The 21,203-nt window shown below is 36.8% G+C and overlaps 1 protein-coding gene across 2 annotated transcripts in view; it reads right to left on the bottom strand.

Annotated features, from left to right (window-relative positions):
- The window catches only part of VN2R603 (vomeronasal 2 receptor 603), a 39,423-nt gene that overhangs the window by 9,431 nt on the left and 8,789 nt on the right, over nt 1–21,203 (bottom strand). For both annotated transcript variants that reach the window (XM_056825094.1, NM_001099590.1), the window contains 2 exon segments: nt 7,802–8,026; nt 5,275–5,402 (listed from right to left, as the gene is read on the bottom strand). In XM_056825094.1, the coding sequence (XP_056681072.1) occupies nt 5,275–5,402; nt 7,802–8,026 (353 nt within the window).

Genomic DNA, 21,203 nt, shown 5'->3' with positions numbered 1-21,203 from the left:
TGCCAGTTTTAATACCTTCAATTTCTTTTTCTTCTCTAATTGCTACTGCTAGTATTTCTAGTAAAATATTAAATAATAAAGGTGATAATGGGCATCCTTGTTTGACTCCTGATCTTATTGGGAAGGCTGTGAGTTTTTCCCCATTGCAGATGATGTTTGCTGATGGTTTTAGGTATATACTGTTTATTATTTTTAGGAAAGGCCCTTCTATTCCTATACTTTCTAGTGTTTTCATTAGGAATGGGTGTTGTATTTTGTCAAAGGCTTTTTCTGCATTCTATTGAGATAATCATGTGATTTTTGTTGGTTTGCTTGTTTATATGGTCAATTATGTGGATCGTTTTACTAATATTGAACCATCCTTGCATTCCTGATATGAATCCTACCTGATTGTAGTGGATAACCCTTGTGATGACTTGCTGGAGTCTTTTTGCTAGTATCCTATTTAAGGTTTTTGCATCGATATTCATTAGGGAGATTGGTCTATTGTTTTCTTTCTCTGTTTTTAACCTGCCTGGCTTTGGTATCAGTACCATGTTTGTGTTGTAAAAAGAATTTGGTAGAACCCTTTCTTGGCTTATTCTGTCAAATAATTTGTATAGTATTGGGGTTAGCTGTTCTTTGAATGTTTGATAGAATTCATTTGTGAATCCATCTGGACCTGGGGATTTTTTCTTAGGGAGTTCTTTGATGGCTTGTTCAATTTCTTTTTCTGATATGGGGTAGTTTAGGTAATATATTTCTTCTTCTTTTAGTCTAGGCAATTTATATTTTTGTAAGTATTCATCTATATCACTTAGATTGCCATATTTTTGCCATTTAATTGGGCATAGTAGTTTTTAATGATTGCCTTGATTTCTTCTTTATTAGAGGTGAGGTCACCCTTTTCATCTTGGATACTGTGAATTTGGTTATTTTTCTTTCCTTTTTTAAAATTAGACTGACTAGTACTTTGTCAATTTTATTTGTTTTTTCAAAGGACCAGCTTCTAGTCTTATTTATTAAATCAATAGTTCTTTGACTTTCAATTTTATTAATTTCTCCTTTGATTTTTAGGATCTCTAATTTAGTCTTCATCAGAGGGTTTTTAATTTGTTCACTTTCTAGTTTTTTAATTTGCATACCCAATTCATTGACCTCTGCCCTTCTTAATTTGTTTATATATGAACTTGAGGTTATAAATTTCCCCCTCAATACTGCTTTGGCTGCATCCCATAGGTTTTGAAAGGATGTCTCACCATTGTCCTTTTCTTCAATGAAGTTATTAATTGTTTCTACTATTTATTCTTTAACCAGCTGGTTTTAGAGAATCATATAGTTTAATTTCCAATTAATTTTTGATTTATCTATACATGTACCCTTACTAATTATTATTTTTATTGCATTGTGGCCTCAGAAGGTTGCATTTATTATTTATGCCCTTTTGCACTTGTTTGCAATGATTTTGTGCCCTAGTACATGGTCAATTTTTTTGAATGTACCATGTACTGCTGAAAAGAAGGTGTATTCCTTTTGTCCCTATTTATTTTTCTCCATATGTCTAATAACTCTAATTTTTCTAAGATTTCATTTGCTTCTCTCACCTCTTTCTTATTTATTTTTAGATTTGATTTATCTAGTTCAGATAGGGGAAGGTTCAGATCTCCCACTAGTATAGTTTTTCTATTTCATCCTTGAGCTCCTCTAGTTTCTCCTTTAAAAATTTGGATGCTCTGCCATTTGGTGCATACATATTGAGTACAGATATTTCCTCTTTGTCTATACTGTCTTTTATCAGGATGTAATTACCTTCCCTATCTCTTTTAACTTGATTTATTTTTACTTTGGCTTTGTCCGATATCATGATTGCTACTCCTGCCTTCTTTTTATCATTTGATGCCCAATAGATTTGGCTCCATCCTCTTACTTTCACCCTATGTGTATCTACCTTCCTCATGTGTGTTTCTTGCAGATAGCATATGGTAGGGTTTTGGATTCTAATCCATTCTGCTATTTACTTGCATTTTATGGGTGAGTTCATTCCTTTCACATTCAGAGTTATGATTACTAGCTGTGTATTTCCAAGCATTTTGATTTCTACTCCTGGTCCTGCCTTTTCTTCTTTTACTATTTCCTTCTATACCAATGTTTGTTTATAGTCAGTCCCTCTAGTTCCCCCCCTTCTTTTACTTCCCTTTCTACCCCCCTCCCTTTTTATTCCCTCCCTTATTTTCCCCTGTAGTCTTTTTAAAATTTCCCTCCTACCCTCTCCCTACCTTGTACTGCTTCCCTCCCCACCAGTCCGTTTTTTACCCTTCTACTCCCCTATAGGGCGCAAATCTATTCTCTTCCCCAATGTATTGTATTGTTATTCCCTCTTTGGGTCAGTTTCAAAGTACATAAGAGTTGAGTATTTCCTATCTCCAACCTCTTTACCCTTCCAGTGTATCAATGTTCTCCTCCCTCCCGCCATGAGCTTCTTTGTGATATATAAATTTACCCCCATTTTTTTCTTTTCCCATTTCTATTAGTCATAACCTCTTTTTTAGCTCTAGTCATGTATATATATATATATATATATATATATATATATACATACACATGTATATGTATTTATGCATGCATATATCTATATACCTATTTATGTCTTGTCCTTTCATCCTATACAGTTTGTCACTGTTCCCTCTGAGTGTAATTCTTCTAGCTGCTCAGGTGATAGCAACAGTTTTTAAGAGATACCAATGACCTTTTTTCTTATAGGGATACATATCATTTTAACTTATTGAGTCTCTCAAAAAATTTTTGTTGTTGTTTTGTTTGTTCCCCCCCCCCCCCTTTTTTTAATTACCTTTTGATGATTTTCTTGAGTTCAGTGGTTGGACATCAACTTTTCTGTTCAGGTCTGGTCTTTTATTTATGAATGCTTGGAACTCTTCTGTTGTGTTGAATGACCATACTTTCCACTGTAAGAATATAGTCAGTTTTGATGGGTAATTGATTCTTGGTTGTAGAGACCCAGTTCCCTTGCTTTCCGGAATATCATATTCCATGCCTTTTGGTCCTTCAGTGTGGATGCAGCCAAATCCTGTGTTAACCTCACTGTGCTTCCATGGTATCTGAATGGCTTCTTCTTGGCAGCTTGTAATATCTTTTCTTTCATCTGATTGTTTTTGAATTTGGCTATAACATTTCTTGGTGTTGTCAGTTGGGGATTAAATACAGGGGGTGATCTGTGGATTTTTTCAATCTCCACTTTTCCCTCTTGTTCTAGGATCTCAGGACAGTTTTCCTGATTTTCTTTGAAGATCGTCTTTCATCCTCTTTACCTCGTCTTTCATCTCCTTTGCCTCATCTTTCATCTCCTTTGCCTCATTTTCCAACTGGTTGATTTTGGCTTTCAAGACACTATTTTCTCGTTTTAGTTCAAGTGCCTCTGTTTCCAGATGACTTATCTTAATTTTTAAGTTCTTTTCCCAATTGTCTTCAGCCTCTCTTAGTTGTGTTTTGAGTTCTTCCACAGCCTGTATTGAATTCACGGGATTTCTGGTTTATTGTTTGCTGATCTCTCCCTCTCTGTTCCATTTGCTGAGTGGTAGCTGTCTATTGTAGTTTCTTTCTTCTTTTTCTGTTGCTTGCTCAAATTCACCCCTTCTTTACTCCCCATATTTGTCTGTGCTCTTGTTCCTCTCATTTTTTTTTGTTTTTTTTGGGGACTTCTATCAGTCTCCCCTCTTGGAGCTTTAATAGAAGATCTCTTGGTGTAGTCTCTGGGGGAGGGTTCATGGCAAGCATTTCTGGTGAGGAGTTCTTTTACCTTGGAAGTTGAATTGAAGGACCCTGGAGAAGCTGTGGCTGAGGACTTCTTTCTATTTTCTATTAGGACTACCACTTGGATGAGTGAAAAAGGCTGACCCCTCTCCCTGGTTTGTTCTGGAGACTCCCTGTCTTAGTGAAGATCTCATGCCTAAAACCCTTATTTAATTTTCTTCGGGGCCCACCTTTGCTCGGTACTCTTAAGCCCTGCCTCATTCAGATCAGGCCAAGTCAATATCTACTCTCTCTGATTCTTTTCTTCTTACATTCTTTCTCCTTTTGTAAATATACTATCCTAAAAGTCATTTGGAATTGACTGATAATTCCTGGGGACTCCACTCTTAAATTTAGTTTATATCTTTTCATTTCCCCCTTTACAGTATGATATACTGGGGATCTCATGCAAGCAGGGGCCCTACCACTTTTCAGATTTAATCCTTGTTCATCCACTAACTTACAAAACCAAGTAATCCTTCCCCCAATGGAAAGGGTATATGGGCAGGTCACTGCCCAGTTCCCACCATTTCAGGTTATAAAAACAATGTTCTGTGTATCTTCCAGCCATGCGCAGGAGACACCCCTTTGAAAACCAACACTTCCATTGACTTACTGCTGAAGAGAGGGCATCCTCCCAAACACTTACCATACCTAAGATTATTGAAAGAATTTTCTTTAAAAGATGTTTTTTTCTTGAGATATTGCTCTAGGTCAGATTATTTCCATAGTCTATATTACTTCCCATTTTCTTCATGTTGGCATTGATTTTCTAAATATCTGGCTACTTACTCAACTTTCTCAGCTTAATATATTTTTCGGTGTACATTTGTTTCTTCTCAGAGATCCAAGCCTTATGGTGAATGGGGAGAAATCTGGAACTGAATAATATTATGGAACAACTGAACGGCAAGGAATTTTCTGATTAATGGGGAGGATAGTTGCCTTCTTGGCATGTATTAGGCAACATACATGGAAGCATCCTGGAAAAATAGTTGAGATGAATTTAAAAATGTGGTGGATTTCTGTGCAGTTTCCTGGGTTTGATTCTTAACTCTTCTTAATAACTGTGTTACTACAGTTGGTCACTTTTTCTTTCTCTTCAATACAACTATGACAAAGATAGTAAAATTTTGTCCTTGGGGTCTTGTGAGAAAAGAGTCCATGAAAATTCTAAAGCTCTATGTAATGTAATGGTGATGTAGTGTAATGATCAGTGTCAATAGACATTTCTAGAAGTTAATCCCTGAGTAATTGTGCCACACAAAAACTGGGTCAGAAATTTCCAATCTGGTGGACATCTAATACACCAACTCTCACTAATTTTGATCACTCTTGACCCACAATCTGCTTGAGCTTTCTCCTGGGTTTCCTTTCATGCCATGTTCTATAGCTATTGGGTTTTCCATTACTAGACTATCAACCGAGTGTCATCCAGCTTTATTTTGTGTCTCTGGATATGTGTTTGCTATGAGTTTCTCCACAGACTTACCTGTCTGGTTGGAAATCTGCCCCTGTGGGCAGGGTGCGCAGTCAAAACAGCAGACAGGCTTTCCCTCCTGGGCTTTTATGTGGAATCCTGGGCTACAGACTTTGTGGCATCTGGAGGGAAGAGGCTATACAAAAAGCATCCAAGTCATAATGATGTTGTTTGGAGTCAGCATATGCATGTCTTAATGTGCTTTGTTATCTAATTTTAGTTTGATTTTAGCTACAGGCACACAATATACTTATTTTGCAAAGGCTACCAACGGTATTTTTTCAAGGATATGACATTTCTAGCTGTAAAAGCTTGGAAAAAAAATGAAAGTCTCTGAAGACCAAAGTAGCTCTATTTTTTTACTCTTATGGAACAGAAAAAACTTTTAGGATATGAATTGGGGTGTGGAGTCTATCCTGTTGCTCACCACCTACTATATTGGTTATGAAAGGTTTTGGAAAGGGAATAATGTTAGAATTTTTTTTTTATCAAATAGAGGCTTTTTATAAGTTTTTTTAGTACAAATATTTCTGTTTAGTCATTTCTGCTGTGTCTGATTCATTGCGACCCTATTTGTGCTTTTCTTGGGAAGGACAATAGAGTGCTTTTAAATTTCCTTCTCTTTCTCATTCTTTGAATGAGGAAACTAAGGGGAAATAAATGGTGTGGCATGAGTTATATATTTAGTGTCAGAAGAAAGATTTGAAATCAGATATTCCTGGTCCCTTGGCTGTCACTCTACCTGTTGAACTACCTAATTATCATGCAAAGCATTTGGAATGTATTGAAAAAGGATAATGCAGATACTACCCCCAGAAAGAAGAACTATTTGAGGTTTGAGACTCCAGTCTCTTAGTATGAGACATAGTAAATCTTCCTCTCTGTCTGTCTCTGTCTATGTCTCTTGATCCTTTCCTCCATGTCTCTCTTTCTCCCTCCTTCTCTCTCTCTCTCTCTCTCTCTCTTTCTCCCTCCTTCTCTCTCTCTCTCTGGATATGTTTCACACTCTGCATGTGTCTGTATGTGTATGTGTTTGTGTGAGTGTGTACTTTAAGTGCAGCAGTTAATTTTTTTTACTTCTACTTACAAGTGATCACATTTATGAAGTAGCAACAGTGTTCAATTCATTCAGTCAGAATCAAATATGAATAGGGCTTATGAACTTATTTGAATCAGTTAAGAACCCATCATTTGAATAAAAGGAGGAATTTTTAGAACCAAAGTTTCGAATTGTCAGGAAGTGAAATGTTTAGAGTAAACATGTTTTTTCCATGATATCACTGAGGACTAAAGTTACATCTTAGTCAATGTGGAAGAGAAGAGAGAATCCATAGGAATCGCCAGATCTCCACACATTTTGCAACAGATGTCCTAGACAGAAATCAGTCTCAAGAAAATGTCAGTTTTTTTCATGGACCTTCCCTTGCCTGTGAATTTGCAAAATGTACAATTTCATATGCTGTTTGGTGAATCAAATATTACTCAGAATATGAACTAAGCCTTGATCATGAATAAGCAAGGTATAGAAAAGAAAGTCAGGTGGGGTGGGGACCTAAACCTAAGCTTAAAATGTGATTTTTTTTCTAGGCAGGATCTCAGAGCAATTGTGATTTTGTCTAAAATGCAACCTCTAAAGTCAAAGAGGAAGAAACCACACATGGAAGATTCTTGTATTATCTTTGTCACCGAGGACTCAACTCAAATAATATCCTTAAGAAATAGTTTTGGAATGAATACATAGTTGAATGGGTGAATGATTAAGGGATTTTGTCACATTATAAGAATAATTAGTACCTCACTCTCCCCTACAGATCATACACTTTTAGACAAACTTCCATTCTCTGAATAATTTTGTTTCAACCACATAAAACTTCCAAGTGACTGAGTACTTTGTACTGACTTAAGCAGGGATTTTGGCCTTCTGCCTGATGCTATGAATCCTAGATTTGTCATCTTTTGAATTCATGACTCTGTATTTCATCTATTGATGACCTGTGGAAGTAAGAGATTTAGATAGTAAAGGTAGCTGTTATATTTCTAAGTGTGGGAAATGGATCAACATAAAAAGGGAAATGTTATTCCCATTAATGGGAGCTAGAACTAGAATATGGATAACTACAGGGTTCTCTTCCAGGAATCCTCATCTAGAGTACTTTGATACCATGGAAACTTTGCTGGATATAGCAGGCATTGATCAAGAATCATTAGCTTTTATAAGTTTCTGAATGCTCCTAATTCCTATTTCTGTGACTGCTATGGACGAGAGAGGTTCTCTTGCTTCCCCCTTTAATAGCTGTGAAATAGAATAATCTCACTGTCTGTCAGGCTCTCCACCTAAAGTGGAATTTGTCTTGGTACTCTTGCCTCAACATCCTCTCAGCTGAATTTGGCAGAAAAACTTGATTTTCAAGCTGCTTCCTGAAGGGAATTTTTGTGCCATTTGAACCAGGTGTGAAAAATGCTAGTGGCTATTCAGGTGTGTAATAGGCTTAGGTTCATATCTTTTATTAAACAAACATTTCAATGATTCTTCACCTCTCCCCATGTTCTGGGCCACACTATTGCCTTCTGCTGGATAATGAAGTCTTGACCAAGTGGCATCTCAGAAATAAACTCTCCCACTTTCACCAGAACCTCAGTGTCATTACCAAACGTCACATAGTTGAGAATATCATAGTTTGCCACAGACTTCTTCTCAGCTAAGATCACATGGTTCCCAGCACTGTTGTTAAACTGGATGTTCTTCAGGAAGGAGTGGAGCTAAAAAAAAGTACATGAAAATTTCTACAGGTGAGTCTCTCAGGGATGGGTGCTAGACTCTAGGCTATCTAATTTTTTTAATCAAATAATTTGATAAAAGTAGAATTAGTCCATCCTTAGACATTTCAATTGTCACAAAACTGATGGATTCCTAATAAATTGGATAATAGAAGCAGGATCTAAAAAGGCTTCACTAAATTAGAAGGTTGGGCCAAATCACAAGGTCTTGGTAGAAATATTTAAAAAGAGAGAAAAAAGCCAGAAGGGTCCTCTCAGTTGAATGAGAGTAAAGCTGGGAAAGGATATATGGAAAGAGAACTTGCAATGCTGGTTCATAATATTGGAGGTGCTGCAGAGTGCCCTCCTGTGGTTTGTGATTCTCCTTCCAATGCAGTCTAACAAGCATTTATAACCATTTATTCTTTACCCACTATTTAAAAAGCAATAGATTGGGTTCTGGAAGTATTAAAGAAAAATCAAAATATCTGCACTAAAGGAGCTTACAATTTACTAAAGGCAACCACATTGAAACAGAAAAGTAAATACTGTAAAAGCAAAAAATTTTTAATCTTAATTTAATCAAACAAGCACTTGGAATGCTCTACTCTTTTAACTTAGTTAGGAACTGGAGGATCCTTTTGATAAAAGTTTACACCGTCAGAGGATGGTAGGTGGATCCCACAGGCACTGCCCTCTAGTCAATGTCAGCTAAATTAAGAAACTCTGAAAGGATCATGAGATGTGATCGAAAAGCAGAAAGTGAAAGGAAGAAGAAACCAGAGAGATAGGAGGTCACATGGAGAAAATGCCTCATAAGTTTCAGCCTAGGGCATTCTGATTGATTCCACTGTGTTTGTGGCTCTTGTTTAAAGAAGGATTCTGCTGTGCAGGTGTTTCTGTGTTGGACTTTTTCAATGCTGGAGGACCTGTGCATTGGTGGTTTGAGGAATTTGGCTTTGGTGATGCGCTTGTGGCCAGAGACACTGACCTTTCTATGTGTCTTTAGTGGGATGCTCTCTTTGCTGAGACACTTGGATCCATACTTAGGGATTTTAGCCAGCCAATATTTTCTACCTCTTTTTGACATATCCCCCTTTACTATCTCTACTTGCTTTAATAAAGCTACTGAAGCTACTAATATTTGTATAAATATATAAACAAATAAATAAATAGATACACAACAATTTTTAAATTATTATATTTATCAAACCCATTTTAATTATTCAAACACCATATGATTCCAGAAGGAAGAAAATATTATTAAATTATCAAATAGAGAGGGAAGGAAGAAGCATTTATATATCACCTTATGTGCAGGAGACTCTGTTCTTTTTATATATAATATCTTATTTGACTAGGAAATGAAGAAAAAATTTGCAAGTGTCAAGAATATACACTGAGCCTTTCAGGGAGCTAGACATTCTAGGAAGCAGATTTGAAGTAGAAGTACATCTATGGTTTAACGTAAGGGCATTTACAAAGTCATGGAATTGGGGGATGCAATCCTAAATTCAGAGAACAGAGAGCAGGTTATTTGTTCATTTTTCTTTTAAAAATTTAATTGATTAATTTGTAATATTTTCCATGGTTACATAATTTATATTCTTCCCTCCCTCTCCTCTGATAGCTAATGAGCAATTCAACTGGGTTTTTCATGTATCATCGATCAAGTCTTAATTCTATATTATTATTTGCTATAGAGTGATCATTAGTCTCCAGTAGGCTATTTTTGATACAATATATAATGTGTTAAAATATATAGTGTTGAGAATTCCAGGTAAACAAGGCGGATGCAGGACTCTTCCTATCCTCACCAACTACCAATACAGGTGACCTCAAAAAGCCACCCCCCTCCCCCCCAATTCATATAAATGAAGGGACCCATAAGTAGAGTGCAATATTGAAGATACATGGGATTTGGGCATTTCCACACCATAAGGGGGTGAAAAAGTTTCCACCAAAATGCGAGGTGATCCACCCTCCCCCATCCCACCTAAGGAGCCCAATTCAGAGCCAGCATGAGCTAGAATCAGTGAGTGAGTGAGGGGCACCTCTGGAGTAAGTTATGGGCACCTCTGGGTCCTTGGCATTGGACTGAGCCGCTGATTACCTACCCCTGAGAGCTAGACCTGAGGCCCCAGGAGACGGAGGAGCACAGACCGGGGGTGACTGCAGGGAGATAGTACAGAGAGGGTGTAGCAAACAGTGGAAGATGCAGAGACCCTAGAGCTGGCCTCTGGCAAAAGCCTTGCTCCTTATCTCCATACACAGAGAGCCTGTCCTTCATACTCAGATTTCTAACTGGAAAGGGAAAGAAAAACTATGACAGTAATGGCAAACAATGCCCAGGAACAACAACTTCCCAATGCCAAGAAAAAACAAGGAGAAGGAGTTGATCCTGGATAATTTTTACAGAGGCAAAACAAATAGGCTACAGAGGAATTAGAAGAGGAAATACAAATAAATGCACCAAAACCTTCAAAAAAATGGAAATTGCTCACAAGCTCTTAAAGAATTTAAATCAGAGCTTATTAAAAGGATAAAATCCTTCTGGCAAGAAAAGTGGGAAATAGTTCAAAAGGAGAATAACAGTTTAAAGGACAAGAACTCCCAATTGGAGAAACAGCTGGATGCCATGAAAATCAGGACAGACAAAACCAAAAAGGAAAACCAATCCTTAAAGACTAGAATTAGGCAATTGGAAGGCAATGATCTTGCAAAACAGCAAAAATTAATAAAGCAATGTGAAAACACTGACAAAATAGAAGAAAACATAAACTATCTCACTAAGATGATGGATCAGGAAAACAGCATAATGACACAATTTGAGAATCATTGGTCTACCTGAAAAGCCAGAAATAAACAGAAATCTTGACATCATATTATAAGAAATTATCCAAGAAACCTGCCCTGATGTTCTTGAACAAGGGGGAAAATAGACATTGAAAGAGATCATAGAATATCCTCTACACCAGCCATTATCAACCTTTCAATTTCTAGCAATGAGAATACATAATGCATATCAGGTATTTACATTCTGAATCATAACTGTAGCAAAATTACAGTTTTGAAGTAGCCTACAAAATAATTTTTTGGTTTGGGGTCACTGCAACATGAGGAACTGGGAATTGGGTCTTCAGCCAAGGATCACCTATCTATCAAAACTGATGATATACTTCCAGGGCAAAGTATGGGCATTGTAAACCTTAAAATTTCTTAGACTTGTGAATGTTAGGAATTTTCACCATTGGAATATGAACCCCATTGGCAAGGGAGGTTCCTCCTCCTCCCTTCTTAAGATTACTTTAGGACAGAAACCTTTTGCTGAACAATGGAAAGGGCTCTGACCTATGCTTAAGCATAGAACAGGAATTTCTTTGAGTCATGATTGATTTTAGAATTGATACAATAGAGATACTTGGAATGACAGAACCAGGTCTTGGAAATTACAATCTCCACCCTACTCAGTCCTAACAGGATTGAGGAAGGGCTGCAGCATAGATCAAAATTTAATTATTCCAATCTCTACCCTACTCAGGGTAACAGGATTTAGGAAGGGCTGTAGCAAAGGATCAAGATTTAATTATTTGAGAATGTGACCTTCAAAAGACATGTGCAAAGCCACAGACCTCTGGGCGGTCCTGGGTTAAGCTAGAGCCACCATTGGCACAGGGAAGTCATGGACAGTGATTGGTAGATGTGAGAATGGAGGGGAGGGAACTTGGATGGTTTCCTTAAAGAGAGAGGGGTCTGAGGACCATGGGGTTTGGTTGGAGATTTTTGGCTCTGAGTGGTTGGAGAGGTGCTCTGAAGGAAGCTGGAGGTGGAGGCCCCTGAGACTGTTTCTCCATTTTGATCACGTGAGTAATAGGGACTGATCTCCTTTCTTTGCCCCAGCTATCTAAGGACTTGCGCCTTTTGGCCCAGCCTAAACAGAAGGGGTATTTAAGCCCTATTCCCTTCTCTTCCCTTTCTCTCTCCCCTCCTCTCTCTATCTCTAATACCTTTCTTCATCCTGTTTGTAATTAAACTCCATAAAAGGTTGACTGCTGACTTGAGTTTTCATTTAGGAATTACATAGCTGAATTCCTTGGTGACCTTAAATTAATATATATCAGTCTTTTAAAGTGATTTCCTTGTCACAGCATTCAACAAAATAGAAGATTTCCAAGTGTTTGTAAAGAAAAGAGCAGAAGAAGGTGGAAAGTTTGATATCCAAACACAAATATCAAGAGCAACATGAAGAAGTAAATAAAAAAGAGCGGGAAAAGGGGAAGAATGTATTTGTATTTAAACTTTCTTCTTTATAGGCTTCAATGAGATTAAGTTATTTATTTTAGTATATGGGGAAATGTTATTAGTACCTCTCAAAAATTATATTCACTATTATAGTAATTAGGCGAATCATTCACAGAAAGAGATTGCTGTAATAAGTGCTATAAGAGAATATAAAAAAAAAAGAAAAAGGGATGGGGGAATCAAAGATGTCACCAAGAGATACTTGATGAAATAAAATAAATAGGATAATCTTTATCACACAAAGATACACACAGGAAGGGGAAAATACTCTTATAAGAAGGAGAGGAAGAGAGTGCTAAAAGGTAATACTTAAATTTTTATCTCAGTGAAATCAGTTCTGAGTGGGAATAATATCTAGATCCATTGGGGTATTAAATTCTATCTTACCCTACAGGGAAAGTAAGAAGGGAAAACTAAGGGGGTTAGGGTCAGGGAGTACAAAAAGCGAGGGAAAGAGATGGGAGAGGTAACTTAACAGACATTGAAAAAATAATAAGGGAACAAAAGGGAGGGGAATAAAGGGAAGCTTATTAAGGGTGGGGATTAGAGGGACTGATTAAAAGCAATCCACTGGTTTAAAAGAATATTTGAAAAGAAGAATGGACAGAACTAGAAGAGGATATAAAAATGCTGGGGAATGCACAAGTGGCAATCATAACTTTGAATGTGAATGGGATGAACTCACCCATAAAATAAAAACAAATAGAGTGGATAAGAAATAAAAATCCTATCATATGTTGTCTGTAAGAAACACACTTGAGACTGCTAGACACTCACAAGGTTAGAATTAAAGGTTCGAGCAAAACCTATTGGGCCTCACCTGATAGAAAGCAGGCAGGAGTTGCAATCATGATATCTGACAAAGCCAAAGTAAAAATAGATTTGATTAAATGGGATAGGGAAGGTAACTAAATCCTTATAAAAGGCAGTATAGACAATGAGGAAATATTAGTAATCAACATGTATACACCAAATGGTATAGCATCCAGATTTCTAAAGGAGTAACTAGTGGAGTTGAAGGTGGTTAAAATTACTTGTGGTTGGACTCTGAATATATTAGTTAGGTGGTTGCCAGGGATTTAATTTTTAAATCCCAAAATGAATTACTATAGGAAATGAAATTTTCGGTAATTTATGTACAATAAAGGGGAAATATTTAAGGAGTCTGTGTGTGTGTGTGTGTGTGTGTGTGTGTGAGAGAGAGAGAGAGAGAGAGAGAGAGAGAGAGAGAGACAGAGGGAGACAGAGAGACAGAGAGACTGAACTCTGGTTTCCTCTGATACCAGAAAGGTGTGGTAACTAAGTCAGCCTTTCATTCAGCAACTGTGACCATCTAAATGAAAGAAGTCTGAGGTCTCCTGCACATTCCTCCAGGGGTCCAGTTTCTACAGTCCAACTCCAAGTCAGAGTTCTCAATCAAATATCTCAAAATCTATCCAAATATCCGAATGTCTGAATCCAACTGTCCAAATTTCTGAATCCAAAGGTCTGAATCTGAATGATCTCTTTCTGCCTTTTGGTCCTCTTTTAAAAGATCTTTTACTCTTGTGTCACCTTCTATAATAAATGGATTATCTGGTGCTATGGGTCACTACTAAAGATAGACACTGGGGTTGCCTATAGATCAATACTGGATAGCTAATTGATCAAGATCTTGCCTACCCTCCTCCTTGAAATGCCACCTGTTTTTTCACCCGCTCCCTCTGGCCTCCCTTCCCCTCCCCCCTGATAGTCAGCCACCTTTATATGTAACTCAAGGTGAATTGTGAGGTTTAGAAAAGGTACTTTCTCAAGTAAGTAGGTTCATTGGGGAAGACAGGACAGGATGGAGGATGGGGTAAGAGGGATGGGGTTATCCATAATCTATACAAGAAGTTAGGAGGGTAATAAGAAAATGTTAATTCAATCCCAATTGTGACATAGGGACAGTCAGAGAGTTTGGAGGTCAAGTAGTTTTCTTATCAATTTTATAACCGTTATCTTCTCTCTTCTTTTCCAAACAGCCAGATAATATCAGTTTTATTAATTCAAGTTCAGAGATACAATTAGCTCTTCAGGTACAGCCACCACCCTCAGCCACACAAAACTTCTTTTATCTCCTCTCTCAAAAACCAAGAGAGAAGTTCCTCAGCTGTGGGGTTAGCTTCCAACTGCCATTTCCAGGAACATTCCAAATGGAATGTCCCTTTTTTGATTGACAGATGATGTCCTTCTGCTTTGTGTAGCATGCTTAGCTTGCCCTGCAGATTCTCTCTTTTACACTCCTTAAATTTCACGTCTACCAATCACAACAGACTCTTTTCTCTAGGGCTGCCCATTGTTTAGTTCTCACCTTCTGTATTTAGATTTTTTTTCTAGGACTGCCCACTCTTTAGTTCTCACCTTCTCTGGTTAGATTATATCATTTTGTGTTGCTTAACACCTCTTTTGGTAAGTTCACCATTTGTAATTACTTAACACCATTTTGTGGTTAATTCACCCTTCCTAGTTACTTAACACCTTTTTGTAGTTAAAATCTAAAAATAGATTGTAGATTACAATTCTAGCTTCACAATAAAGAAAGAGCTAAGTATATTTATTGTTACAATTTGGAGATAGCTAAACCCAATCTTCACAACGAGGCAATAGACAGTTAAGCTATACTAGTTGGAGACCTGAACTTACCACTATCAAATTTAGATGAATCAAATAAAAAAATAAATATGAGGTAAGAGATGTGAATGAAATCTTAGAAAAATCATAGTTAATAGATATATGCAGGAAAAATAAATAGGGACAAAAAGGAATACACCTTCTTTTAAACAGCACATGGTCCATTCACAATGATTGACCATGGATTTGGGCATAAAAATATGGTTAACAAATGCAGAAAAGCAGAAATAATAAATGCAACCTTTTAAGATGATAATACAATAAAAATAATAATCAGAAAGGGAACATGGAGAGACAAATAAAAATTAATTAGAAATTAAATAATATGATTTTCCAAAATCAGTTAGAGAACAAATCATAGAAAAAATTAATAATTTCATTTAAGAAAATGACAATGATGAGATATCTGTTAATAATCTATCAGATGCAGCCAAAGCAGTACTCAGGGGGAAATTTATATCCTTGAGTTCATATATATTTTTTTAATTTTAAACATTATTTTATTTGGTCATTTCCAAACATTATTCACTGGAAACAAAGATCATTTTCTTTTCCTTACCGCCCCCCCTCCCACCACCTTTCCCTCTCCCATAGCCGACACACGATTCCACTGGTTATCATATGTGTTCTTGACTCAAACCCATTTCCATGTTGTTGGTATTTGCATTAGATTGTTCATTTAGAGTCTCTTCTCAGTCATATCCCCTCAACCCCTGTAGTCAAGCAGTTGCTTTTCATGGGTGTTTTGACTCCCACAGTTTATCCTCTGATTGTGCATAGTATTTTTTAGATTCCTGCATATTGTTCAGGGACATTGCATTGACACTAATGGAGAAGTCCATTACCTTCGATTGTGCCATAGTGTTTCAGTTTCTGTGTACAATGTCCTCCTGGTTCTGCTCCTTTCGCTCTGCATCACTTCCTGGAATTTGTTCCTGTCTCCATGGAATTCCTCTACTTTATTATTCCTTTTAGCACAATAGTATTCCATAAGCAACATATACCACAATTTGTTCAGCCATTCCCCAATTGAAGGGCATCCCCTTGTTTTCCAATTTTTGTCCACCACAAAGAGTGCAGCTATGAATATTCTTGTACAAGTATTTTTCCTTATTATCTCTTTGCAGTGCTATGGCTGGATCAAAGGGCAGACAGTCTTTTATCACCCTTTGGGCATAGTTCCAAATCGCCCTCCAGAATGGTTTGATCAATTCACAACTACACCAGCAATGAATTAGTGTCCCTACTTTGCCACATCCCCTCCAGCATTCATTACTTTCCATAGCTGTCATGTTAGCCTATCTGCTAGGTGTGAGGTGATACCTCAGAGTTGTTTTGATTTGCATCTCTCTGATTATAAGAGATGTAGAGCACTTTTTCATGTGCTTATTAATAGTTTTGATTTCTTTGGCTGAGAACTGCCTGTTCATGTCCCTTGCCCATTTATCAATTGGAGAATGGCTTGATTTTTTGTACAATTGATTTAGTTCTTTGTACATTTGAGTAATTAAACCTTTGTCAGAGGTTTTTATGAAGATTGTTTCCCAATTTGTTGTTTTCCTTCTTATTTTAGTTACATTGGTTTTGTTTGTACAAAACCTTTTTAATTTGATATATTCCAGATTATTTATTTTGCATGTTGTAACTCTTTCTAAGTCTTGCTTGGTTTTGAAGTCTTTCCCTTCCCAAAGGTCTGACATATATACTATTCTGTATTCGCCTAATTTTCTTATAGTTGCCTTCTTTATGTTCAAGTCATTCACCCATTTTGAATTTATCTTGGTGTAGGGTGTGAGGTGTTGATCTAAACCTAATCTTTCCCACACCATCCTCCAATTTTCCCAGCAGTTTTTATGAAGTAGTGAATTTTTGTCCCAAAAGCTAGGATCTTTGGGTTTGTCATATACTGTCTTGCTGAGGTCACTTATCCCAAGTCTATTCCACTGATCCTCCTTTCTGTCTCTTAGCCAGTACCAGATTGTTTTGTTGACCGCTGCTTTATAATATAGTCTGAGATCTGGGACTGCAAGGCCCCCTTCCTTTGTATTTTTTTTTTTCATTTTGTCGCTGGATATCCTTGATATTTTGTTCTACCAAATGAACTTTGTTATGGTTTTTTCTAAATCAGTAAAAAAGGTTTTTGGAAGTTCCATGGGTATGGCACTAAATAGATAGATGAGTTTGGGTAGGATGGTCATTTTTATTATATTGGCTTGTCCTACCCATGAGCTGTTAATGTTCTTCCAATTCTTCAAGTCTAGTTTTAGTTGTGTGGAGAGTGTTTTCTAGTTGTGTTCATATAGTTCCTGTGTTTGTCTTGGGAGATAGATTCCTAAGTATTTTATTTTGTCTAAGGTAATTTTGAATGGGATTTCTCTTTCTAGTTTTTGCTGCTGAGCTGTGTTGGAAACATATAGAAATGCTGATGACTTATGAAGTCTTATTTTGTATCCTGCAACTTTGCTAAAGTTGTTGATTATTTCGATTAGCTTTTTGGTTGAATCTCTAGGATTCTTTAAGTAGACCATCATGTCATCTGCAAGGAGCGATAATTTGGTCTCCTCCTTGCCTATTTTAATGCCTTCAATTTCTTTTTCTTCTCTAATTGCTACTGCTAGTGTTTCCAATACAATGTCAAATAATAGAGGTGATAATGGGCATCCTTGTTTCACTCCTGATCTTAATGGGAATGGATTTAGTTTATCCCCATTGCAGATGATATTAGCTGATGGTTTTAGATATATACTGTTTATTATTTTTAGGAATGGCCCTTCTATTCCTATGCTTTCCAGTGTTTTTAATAGGAATGGGTGTTGTATTTTATCAAAGGCTTTTTCTGCATCTATTGAAATAATCATGTGATTTTTGTTGGTTTGCTTGCTGATGTTGTCAATTATGTGGATGGTTTTCCTAATATTGAACCAGCCCTGCATCCCTGGTATGAATCCTACTTGATCATGGTGAATGATTCTTCTGATCACTTGCTGGAGTCTTTTTGCTAGTATCCTATTTAAGATTTTTGCATCTATATTCATTAGGGAGATTGGTCTATAATTTTTTTTTTCTCTGTTTTTGGCCTGCCTGGCTTTGGAATTAGTACCATGTTTGTGTCATAAAAGGAGTCTGGTAGAACTCCATCTTTGCTTATTATGTCAAATAGTTTGTATAGTATTGGAGTTAGCTGTTCTTTGAATGTTTGATAGAATTCACTGGTGAATTCATTAGGCCCTGGGGATTTTTTCTTAGGAAGTTTTTTAATGGCCTGTTGGATTTCTTTTTCTGATATGGGATTATTTAAGAAATCTATTTCTTCTTCTGTTAGTCTAGGCAATTTATATTTTTTTAAATATTCATCCATATCACCTAGGTTGGTATATTTATTGCCATATACTTGTGCAAAGTAGTTAATGATTGCCTTAATTTCCTCTTCATTGGAGGTGAGATCCCCCTTTTCATCCTTGATGCTGTTAATTTGCCTTTCTTCTTTCTTTTTTTAAATTAGATTGACCAGTACTTTGTCTATTTTGTCTGTTTTTTCAAAGTACCAACTTCTAGTCTTGTTCATTAGCTCAATAGTTTTGTCACTTTCAATTTTATTAATTTCTCCCTTAATTTTTATGATCTCTAGTTTGGTTTTCTTCTGGGGGTTTTTAATTTGTTCATTCTCAAGTTTTTTGATTTGAATTTCCAATTCCTTGATCTCTGTCCTCCCTGATTTGTTAATATATGCACTCAGGGATATGAATTTTCCTCTAAGTAATGCTTTGGCTGCATCCCATAAGGTTTGAAAGGATGTCTCGCCGTTGTCATTTTCTTCAATGAAATTATTAATTGTTTCCATGATTTCTTCTCTAACTAACCGATTTTGGAGTATCATATTATTTAATTTCCAATTAATTTTTGATTTGGCTCTCCAAGTATCCTTGCCAATCAATATTTTTATTGCCTTGTGATCTGAAATAGCTGCATTTATTATTTCTGCTTTTCTGCATTTGAGTGCCATGTTTCTGTGACCTAGTGTATGATCTAATTTTGTGGATGTGCCATGTGGTGCTGAAAATAAGGTGTATTCCTTTTTGTCCCTATTTAATTTTCTCCATATGTCTATTAACTCTAATTTTTCTAAGATTTCATTCACCTCTTTTACCTCTTTCTTGTTTATTTTTTGGTTTGATTTATCTAAATTTGGTAGTGGTTGGTTCAAGTCTCCCACTAATATGGTTTTACTGTCTATTTCCTCCTTTAATTCTCCTAGTTTCTCTATTAAAAATTTGGATGCTATACCATTTGGTGCATACATGTTGATTAGTGATATTTCCTCATTGTGTATACTCCCTTTTAACAGAATATATTTACCTTCCCTATCCCTTTTGATCAGGTCTATTTTTGCTTTGGCTTTGTCAGATATCATGATTGCAACTCCTGCCTTCCTTCTATCAGTTGAGGCCCAAAAAGGCTTACTCCAACCTTTAATTCTAACTTTGTGAGTGTCAACCCACCTCATATGTGTTTCTTGAAGACAACATATGGTAGGGTTTTGGGTTCTAATCCAATCTGCTATTTGTCTATGTTTTAATGGGTGAGTTCATCCCATTCACATTCAAAGTTATGATTATCATTTGTGGATTCACTGGCATTTTGATATCTTCCCCTAGTTCTGACTTTTCTTCTTTAGCTATTTCCTTTTGAACCAGTGATTTACTTTGGGTCAGTCCCCCTAGTCCCCTCCCTTGATATGCTTCCCTTTCTTGCCCCTCCATTTTTATGCTCCCTTCCCCTCTCCCCTCCCCTTCCCCCCCTTGTTATACTCCCTCCCCCCTTCCCCTCCTTAATTTCCCTTTATTTCTTGCCCTATTGGATAAGATAGAATTCAGGATCCCACAGGATCTAGATGTTCTTCCCTCTCAGATTTGATTTCACTGAGAGTAAGGTTTAAGTAATTCCACTTCACGCTCTCTTCCTCTCCTTCTCGTATGAGAGTTCTTCCCCTCCCCTTCCCATGTGTATCTTTATATGGGAAAGATTATTCTATTAAGTGCCCCCACCATTTCTTGAAGTAAATCTTAGTATTATCTTTGGTTCCCCCCCTCCATTTTCCTTTCTTTGCCCCCACTTTCCCCAACTCTTATTAATGCCCCAATCTTTCCCTCTGCATGTTTCTTCTAACTACTCTTAGGATACATACAATTTTTGAGAGTTACACAAAACATTTTTCCCACATATTAATATATATAATTTGATGTAAATGTAGTCCTTATAGAAGAGAGTTTGAATTAAAAAATGATAAGATTTATCTCCTTTTCCCTTTCTTTCATATTTACCTTTTCATGTTTCTCTTGCTTTCTGTGCTTGGATATCGAACTTTCCACTAAGTTCTGGTCTTTTCTTAGCAAATGCTTGGAAATCTTCTATTTTGTTGAATGCCCATATTTTCCCCTGGAAGTATATAGTCAGTTTTGCTGGGTAGTTGATTCTTGGTTGGAGACCCAGCTCTCTTGCCTTTCTTAATATTGTGTTCCATGCTTTGCAGCCTCTTAGTGTGTTTGCCACTAAGTCATGTGTGATCCTTATGGGAGCCCCCCTATATCTGAACCTCCTCTTCTTGGCTTCTTGTAGGATTTTTTCCTTTTCTTGGAAGCTCTTGAATTTGGCAATTACATTCCTAGGGGTTGTCTTTTGGGGATTTAGTATAGAGGGTGTTCTACGAACCCTTTCTATTACTATTTTGCCCCCTTGCTCCAGAACATGTGGGCAATTTTGTTTTATAATCTCCTGTAGAATAACATCGAGTTCATTGTTTATCTCTGGTTTTTCTGGGAGACCAATAATTCGGAGATTGTCTCTTCTTCCTCTGTTTTCCAAGTCTGTGACCTTTTCAGTGAGATATTTTATCTTTTCTTCTAATTCATTAATTTTTTGGCTTTGCTTTAATGATTCTTGCTGTTTTATGATCTCACTTTCTTTGAGTTGCTTAATTCTGGTTGTTAGGGGCTGGTTTTGCTTTTCAGCTTTGTCTGCCCTTCTTTTGGATGCTTCCAGCTCTTTTTCCAATTGAGCAGTCTTATCTGTCAGAATGCTGATCTCTTTCTCCCATTTTTCTTTCCAGGTTTCCATCTTTTGGGTAAGCTCCAGTTTGAGATCTTCCAGAGCTTGTTGATAGTTTCCATTTTGGGAGGCATGTTCTGATATTTTTTCAATTTCATCATCATTCTCTCCTTTTCCTTGG

Source organism: Monodelphis domestica, chromosome 4 (genome assembly GCF_027887165.1).
Source record: "Monodelphis domestica isolate mMonDom1 chromosome 4, mMonDom1.pri, whole genome shotgun sequence".
NCBI classification, from domain to species: Eukaryota; Metazoa; Chordata; class Mammalia; order Didelphimorphia; family Didelphidae; genus Monodelphis; species Monodelphis domestica.
Note: the sequence above shows the minus strand (reverse complement) of the source record. Positions and strands in the feature narration are given on the sequence as shown.